The sequence below is a fragment of the Melanotaenia boesemani genome, chromosome 11 (genome assembly GCF_017639745.1).
Source record: "Melanotaenia boesemani isolate fMelBoe1 chromosome 11, fMelBoe1.pri, whole genome shotgun sequence".
Taxonomy (NCBI): Eukaryota; Metazoa; Chordata; class Actinopteri; order Atheriniformes; family Melanotaeniidae; genus Melanotaenia; species Melanotaenia boesemani.
Window position 1 is genome coordinate 7,380,404 of NC_055692.1, and position 8,277 is coordinate 7,388,680.

Genomic DNA, 8,277 nt, shown 5'->3' on the forward strand with positions numbered 1-8,277 from the left:
CGGGATAACCCCAGAAAATCACGTGCGCAGTAGGAAAATCAGGTTTGACGTCAGTGTCCATATAAGGAGTGGCGGGTTGACCATATATGGCCGTTCCTGTTCTGACGTTGACCAATCGGTGGGAGGAAAAACAAGGAGGGGCAACGAAGGCCCCGCCCAACTCGCAGCTGTTATCAATGAACGAGTGAAACTGAATCTAAAGCTGATTTTTTAACCGACCAGACGGAGAGTTCAAGCGCTCTCTGGATAATTTACATTTTACTTTTTATGTAAAAATAATTTGTCAACCCCTGCTCCTGAAATAACGGAAATTAAAACTATTAATTTAAAATATTTGTATTTTTTTAATTAATAAGGATTAAAAAAAATCTTATTTTTAAATTATCCGTTCTTCAACAATGACTTCAAGCAGCGAGGCACTGGAAATAACTGGCAATGAGTTGGTCCACATACTCAGGACCCCCCAAGACCAGTACACCTCTGGCGGATGTGTGGTACTGGACTGTAGACCCTTCCTCGATTTCTCTATGGCGCATATTTGCGAGTCCCGAAACGTCAACTGGAACTCAATGCTGCGTCGTAGATCCAAGAGTTCAGTGGTGGCCCTGGAGTGGCTCATCCCGGACAAGACGCTCCTAGGCCGGCTCCGGTTCGGGGGGTTCTCCCCGGTGGTGGTGGTAGATGAGAGAAGCTGCTCGCTGGCCGATCTGAAGTCAGAGAGCGTGGCCCAGATGCTGCTCACCGCCCTGCAGAACGAGGTGCAGACGCAGATCTGCTTTCTGCAAGGTAAAAATATTTTTAATCTATTTTTACTCAAGAACGTGTTGAATGCTCTTAAAAACCTTTATGGGGCTTTAAATTAAATGTTGACGTATTAATCATGTATGCTCTTATAGGTCTATGAATTATTTATTATTATTTATTTATAAAACAAACAAAGTAAAACTATTGGCATTTATATAATTGAGTTTTTTTTTTTTTTTTTTTTTTTTTAAATACAAGTCTCAAATATAACGCTTTTTATGCTACAGTGCCCTACTTAAACTAATTCACTGTGATCTCCATAGGTGGATTTGAAGGATTTTCAGAAGCTTTTCCAGAGCTTTGTTACAGTTCTGCCAGCAATTACCTCTCTACAACAGAACCAGAATCACCAGGGACAGGCCGGTTAACTCCAGCATATGATCGGGTAAGATAAAAATGCATCTTTATACAGCCAAGCAGTGCATCACAAGGATTTCTTTGTGTTTTCAACTAAGGAAAAGCCCCGTGATTAATCTTGATTTTTAAATTGCAGGATGGTCCAGTGGAGCTGCTGCCCTTCCTGTATTTGGGTAGTGCCATCCACTCCTCCCGCAGAGAGACACTTGCAGCTGCAGGAATCACAGCTGTGCTTAACGTGTCCTCCACCTGCCCCAACTTCTATGAGGGGGAGCTTCAGTATCTGCGACTAACTGTGGAGGATACTCTGGCTGCAGATATCAGAGCCTGCTTTAATACAGCCATTACCTTCATTGGTGAGCCCCTTCTTTTTGTGTGCAGTATAAACTTAAAATGAGATCAGTGTCTATTTGCTCACTGAAAGGGCAGTTTAAAGTTCAGGAAAGGTTAATAGAACTAAAAGCAAATTGGCTTCATTGTAATTGAAATACCGCAAAACATTTCTAAGCAGCTTATGCACCGTAATCCATTTTTTATCTTAGATTTATGGTCAAACAGTGCAATAATCTGGTTACAAAACAACTGGATTATGCAGCACAAGTTGTAGAAGAGACATGTAAAGTTTCATGTGTTGATTGTTTTGATCCATTTTGCCTTGCGAAGGTTTAGTCCAGAGGACATAATTAGATTAATAGCATTTTCAGTGAATGTTAACTACAGGCTCATTTCTGAGCGATTTGCAGTACATATATATGTTATATACATATGTATGTTTGTCAACCATTATCACTCATGTGAAATGGAGCACAATATTCTAATTCTTCTTCCTCTTTGTGTGTTTATTTTCCGGTCCCACCCACAGACTCAGTGAAGCAGAGTGGCGGTCGAGTGCTGGTGCATTGTCAGGCAGGCATCTCCCGCTCAGCCACCATCTGTCTGGCCTACCTCATGCACACGCAGCGTGTCCGGCTGGATGAGGCCTTTGACTTTGTGAAGCAGCGGCGGCACATCATCTCCCCCAATCTGGCTTTCATGGGACAGCTGCTGCAGTTTGAGACTGACATTCTCTGTCAGGGATGAAGACCAAATGTATTAAAGGAATTTACTTGGTCAGCTTTCTCCCTCAACGGCTTTGTGCCGAACTCAGAGTATTATCAGGACTGAAATTAATTGTGCAAATGTTCTGTTTGCATTATTGAAACTAGAACATCTCAGAAGGGTATATTATGGATTCAGTGCTGCTGGTATTACATGGACTGCTTCTTTAAGTAGACAGAAAAATGTGTTGCTAAAGCAACAAACAGCATTTGGCAAAACTAACTCTCCCTGTAATAACCACATTATGAAAAACTGATTCTGAGCCAGCAAGTTAGAGCAGCTACAAAGTAATTTCCCTAAAGTTCTTCACTTGAGGGAAAACTTGGTTCCACACATTTTTGAGTGTATATATTTTTACTCATATGCCTGTTCATTTATAAGGGCTGTTTTATATACAGAAGCTATTCACTGTTGCAGCTACTGTGACATGACATCAACACTGTGTATAGGTACTGAAAGCAATAATGAATGAATCTCAAGTTTTAGCGTTGAATTTATTTTAAAAATGCACTAAGATTGGGTGTTTAATCAATCTATATGTGAGGTAGATTGCACTCAAGCTGGAATAGGTTGTTTTATTATGTAAATAAGATTTTTATTTATTATTTCAACATTTGATCTGACAGTTTTACTGTTATGGATGTCTGTTACTGCACTTTACACTTGCAGGTTTGTCCTGTTTCTGCTGTTTTTCCACTGAAATAAAACTTGCCAGAGAACACATATATTTACTCTGTGAAATCATTTAATGAAATATTGCATTGCACCCCTTACCTATTGTGCCATAGAAAAATGGGATCATTAGGTGGTCTGTACCTCTGAGCCTTCAGACTGATACCATAATCAAAAGCAATCACAATCAACATAATGTAATGTAGTACTGCATTCTAAATATGTGTTGCAGTGCTTTTGCAGAGTCTATTGCAAATGCATGATTTTCCATAGTGACCCTGTCCCTGTAGAGGACTCTGTGCACTCGCTCTTGCTGAATCAGAAAATATTAAAACTGCACATTGCTGAGTGTTTTGGAGGATAATCCTGCACAGAGTGGGAGTTATTCTGAAGTCCTTTTGACCTCAATAGCCACTGACATAAAATTCACATCCGCTTACTTGAGTTTTGTGAACAGCTTTGGACAGTTGACAGGGAGTTTGGCAAAAATGTGCACTTTAGTGATCAGGAAGTTTAGAAAGTCCAAATCTCTGATTTGTGTTTCTGTCATTTTGAGCCAATGACTTGATTCCAATGGGCCAAACATACAAGTAAAGATGTATCTTAATTTTGTAAATCGCATGCAGCTTTTGTGTTATTTATTTAGCCAAGTTCTGGTTGCTCATTTAGTCAGATAGCAAAGAGTGTCCCTGAAAATGACTTTAAACACAGGTCACACAGATCAGCATTGAGCTGTCTAAACAACGTATTTTATATTTTGTATAATCTAATGAACCAAAAGTAGTCTAGAAAGGGTTACCTCTAGCTGCATGTTAAATGAACAACTCGTCCATTCATGCTAATTATGTCGCCCACACTTCAATGTTTGACGTGGTTGAAAAAATAACTACTTCCTCTTATTAAGAACTATTCCTCTCACTAACCCTAGCCCAGTGGTTCCCAAACCTTTTCTGCAGGGCCCCCTTTTCATTCACAACAATAAGGTCATGTGCCCTGATCCCACTACCACATGCACCCCAATGCTAACAAAGAAACGTACGATGAAATGTGCCACAAAATAGTCTTTAGCTTATTGGCTGCAGCTTCATTACTATAGTTAAAACCATGTCAGTGGCAGAAGTAATCATTAGTTCCTCTGCTATAGTGCAAGGTGTTTTAAACCAGGAAACTTTTGCAATCTATTTTAAGTGAGTTGAGCTTTTGATGAGATGGATGCTGCTTTAGTAAAACAACTCTGCTTTATATGGCAGTTGAGTTTATTTCTAAAGTAATCAACAGGCTTTTCTTTGTGTTCAGGATGAGAAGTCTTCAAGTAGTGTTGTACCTTGTTCGACTTCATACTGTCAGATGCTGATATTTTGAGACATATAACACACTGTGGTCTCTATTTATTACCCACCATTACTATTACTTGACCATTACCTGGTCAAGCCTAGGGCAAGATATGCCTCATGGATATCACCAATTCCAGTCCTCAAGGGCTTGTGTCCTGCAGGTATTAAATGTTTCCCTACACTGTAACACACCTGATTCAAATTAAATGAATCACTAACAGCTTGTTGTCAAGTTATGCACAAGTCTGTTAATCACCCATTAATTTGAATCAGGCGTGTTGCTGCAGGGACACATCCAATACCTGCAGGATACCGGCCCTCAAGGGCCAGAGTTGGTGATCCTAGTCAAATTTTGTTGTTTTGCTTTTGGTAGTTGACATCTCTACTGTTAATTAATCATTGTTCGCCCATTGGTACTTTTCACAAATTTGTTCATGTTTTGCTAGCATTGCAAAAAAATGTATAGTTTGAACTGTTGTGCTGAAATAGACATAGCCACTCCCCCAGCCCGACACCTACATAAGTTGTTATGACTGACTTCTTCCTTTCACTGACCACATTTTTCCAGCTAGAGGGCAGTGAAATGCCCCTTAGAAGTTCCAGGTTTTGATGAAGACTTAGATCTAAATGTGATAAAACCAAGACAAACTGAATTTTTCCTGAAATCATTTTAGTGGACATTTCCATGAGTCCAGCTCCCAGCTTCAATATTTTGCCCTTTTTGTGTTCAATTATTCTACACACATAACACACGGATCCATACTAAGTTAAGCTGGAGTTAAGCTGAGTTCACATATCTGTTTGTTCAAACAAAGTTATTATTAGCAACAACATAAACATGTCCCATAATGTTTCAAAGGTAATTCATTTTCTCTATTTACCTCTGTTATTTTTTTTTTATTATTTTTTAAGAAGAAACAGGACAAGAGACAGAAATGAAGATAAATATTATGTTGGCATCCATGTATATAGTACACATTTAATGTACAGAAGGTGACAGAAAAAAGCTAAGTCATGTTGCTCTCTCTATATATTTATATATATATATATATATATAAATATATATAGAGAGCGAGAGAGAGAGAGAGAGAGAGAGAGAGAGAGAGGGCAACATGACTTGGTGACAGAAATGAGCTAAGTCATGTTGCTCTCTCTCTCTGTATATATATATATATATATATATATATTTGTTATATATAACAAATGTCACACTGGACCTGACAGAGAGACAGGGGTTTTCCAAAGTACTTCTGAAATCAGGTGGCTTGATCATGGTGACCTGGCAGTTTCTGACACAGTTTCCTGAATCTGATGGCATGAACATACTGGGCATCCTACAGTGGTTTCCAGCCTGTTGGCATAAATTTCCTCAAAATACCCTGAATATTTTAACAATATTATTCTCTACAAATCTTTTAAAGACCAAAATTCTTTGCAATTATACACAGAATTTTTTTTAAGTGATGGATGATTCTTTTACAGTATCTCTTTAATATCCAATCCTGACCCCTAACCTGTTACCAATCCATCTGACTGTAAAATCTTCCAGAACACTGATATATTGTTAGATATTAGATATCATTAGATATATCCTCAGATCCTCTTCTGCCATCAAATTCTAGATGTGTTTAAATTTTCTAAATAAACTGCACTTTGTTAATGAAGACATTAAACATGATAGCTTTTTACTTATGTCTGTTAAATGTGGATTAAAATTATTATTTAAACTTACAGATCCAAGCTTTTGTTGATCCTTTGAAATGAATGAAATTGTCACCTCCAGGTGACTTAAAAAATGTATTCACAATACTACCTGTTTAATGATCAAATCAAATCATCACCAATCACCACCGTTTCTGGTGAGATTGTGCTCTCTAGTGACAGCTTTTAGAATAACCAGAAACTAAGATAATTCCAAAATATCCAGCAGAGGACGCCAACAGACTGTTTACCCACTGTTGCAGCCTTCTCATTATCAAGAGAACCTTCATGCACAGATCTCAGCCACACACATACACACACTTCCTATTTGTACTGTTTCTCATTTTTGCCCATTAACACACTGAATCTGCTCTCTCTGCTATTTAATGTGCTCATGTATCCATCCCTGAAGAAGCTGACTTTTCCACCTTCCCTCAATTTGAATGTCTCTCGTTAAGTTCATTTTATCCTCAATCAGTGGGTCTACTTAATGAAAACAGACTCAAACTATTAGTCACACTCTGTCCAGATTAAACGATTGTCAGGGTCAGTCATATTATAATAAGCTGTGACAATACCTACAGTGTGTGTCTGGTGTGTGCGTGTGTTTGCAGTGTACACAGAAAAAGGAGGAGTGTGTCAGATTAGGGATTAGCACAGAGATCTCACTTCCTTTTGGACGTGACTTTTTGCAGGGTTTGCTGTTCACAGCTGAGAGATGTGTCATTCAAGGAAAAAATCCCAGGTGGAGAAAATAAATGTGTGATATTGTTAGCTAAATAAATATGGTGTATACACACACACACACACACACACACACACACACACACACACACACACACTCGCACACGCACACACACACAGGCAGCAGGAGTTCTCATTACAAAAGCAGTCAGGGAAAATTACTGTATGGACATTTGAGAATGCTCCCTGTAATTGGTTGCAGGTTACATGTACACATTTGTTGTTTGGGAAGTTGTGCTTCTGAGGACTCTCACACAGATGATGCAGTTAGTTCAGTGGAAGGAAAAAACTTCAAAGAACATCTGGGTAGTAAAAAAATATGTTTTAATACTTTTTACAATGGTTTGTTTTAAAATGGGTAGTTTTAAAGCCCACCAAAACAGTTTAAATAAACAATTTGATAACATCATTCTTTATTAGATTGTCTTGCGGCTCATCCATTGCATTCCTAAGCATCAGAAACATGCATAAACTAAGCCAAAATCTTACTGACTCTTAATCTAATTCAGTTTTTAATTCGGAGACCTCTTTTTTATATCCCAGTCAAAATCTCCACTGTCTCCACATTTTCATTTCCTCAAGGTCTAGAAATCAATATGTACACAGCAAACAGAAGCGGACTTGGACACAATAACATACAAAAGGAAATAGGGGGCAAAATCAAGCTAATAACTAAAAAAATGGCTAAATTGAAACCATTCAAAGGACAGGAAGTGTACAGCTTATTTGGACAAGAACCATAACACATTGTACCCAGCAGTGCCAGACCTTGGGTAGTTTTGCAGTAATCAAATTTTTGATGCACTTAGAAAAAAAAAAAAAAAAGAACAAGAAAATGGTCCTGTCTTTCTAAAACTTTTCAAAGGCAAAGAAATTTTCCCAAAGACAGACTTCCTTCTCCAGACCAAGCACAAACTTTTCTAGTCTGGATGTCAAGCAAGAACTGTTGATCCTGTGTGCCTGATCCGTGACAGCAGAATTACTTCCAGGCTTGTGTGCTGTACCTGTGAGTTTGTGTACATGCTCTTACACAACAAGTACTTGAAAAGCAGTATACTGTGGAGCGAACACTGTATGCTGCTCAGCCTCTGTGACCTTGGAATCAGTGACACACCCCTCAACCCCAGAATGCATTTCCCATGTGTTACTGAGCACGGTGCACCCACGGAAACAGAGACACTTGATTGGAGTGCACTCTCCTGCTAAAAGCTTTATTCTCTGTCCTTTTATATTTAGAATGTGTAGCAGAAGCAAAAAATGTACAACCATTATTGGCTGCTGCTTCAGGTCACACAATCAGTGAGCAGGCCTCTTAATTGTAATTCCATGGGTGGCTGGCCGGGTTTCTCTCTCATTACAGCAGCAATGTGTGGGGGATGCACAACAAAAACAAGTAAACACTACCTCCTACTCACACACCATTCATAAGACTGTGTATGTGCATGTCTGGTTAATGCATGTTTGAGTATTGTTAGCATGTGTGAGTTTGCATAACAGAGGCCACTTACCTGCTTTCAAACAATACAGGATAAACTCTGCTGCTATTTAGTTTGCGGTTCAGTTAAGC

At 38.8% G+C, this 8,277-nt stretch overlaps 1 protein-coding gene across 1 annotated transcript; it reads left to right on the plus strand.

Moving 5' to 3' along the window:
• Window positions 1–213: 213 nt before the first annotated feature.
• Window positions 214–2,982, plus strand: dusp2 (dual specificity phosphatase 2). Its single transcript, XM_042000538.1, has 4 exons — window positions 214–786; window positions 1,068–1,189; window positions 1,298–1,517; window positions 2,024–2,982. Exons 1-4 carry the CDS (start codon window positions 399–401, stop codon window positions 2,239–2,241), a joined length of 948 nt encoding a protein of 315 aa, XP_041856472.1. The 5' UTR covers window positions 214–398; the 3' UTR covers window positions 2,242–2,982.
• Window positions 2,983–8,277: the final 5,295 nt, after the last annotated feature.

Bases quoted from the DNA above. Each gene is read 5' to 3' on its own strand.
- dusp2 (XM_042000538.1), top strand. From the start codon at position 399: ATGACTTCAAGCAGCGAGGCACTGGAAATAACTGGCAATGAGTTGGTC. The intron at 787-1,067 runs GTAAAAATATTT...TGATCTCCATAG, and splicing joins GCAGATCTGCTTTCTGCAAG to GTGGATTTGAAGGATTTTCA. The intron at 1,518-2,023 runs GTGAGCCCCTTC...TCCCACCCACAG, and splicing joins TACAGCCATTACCTTCATTG to ACTCAGTGAAGCAGAGTGGC.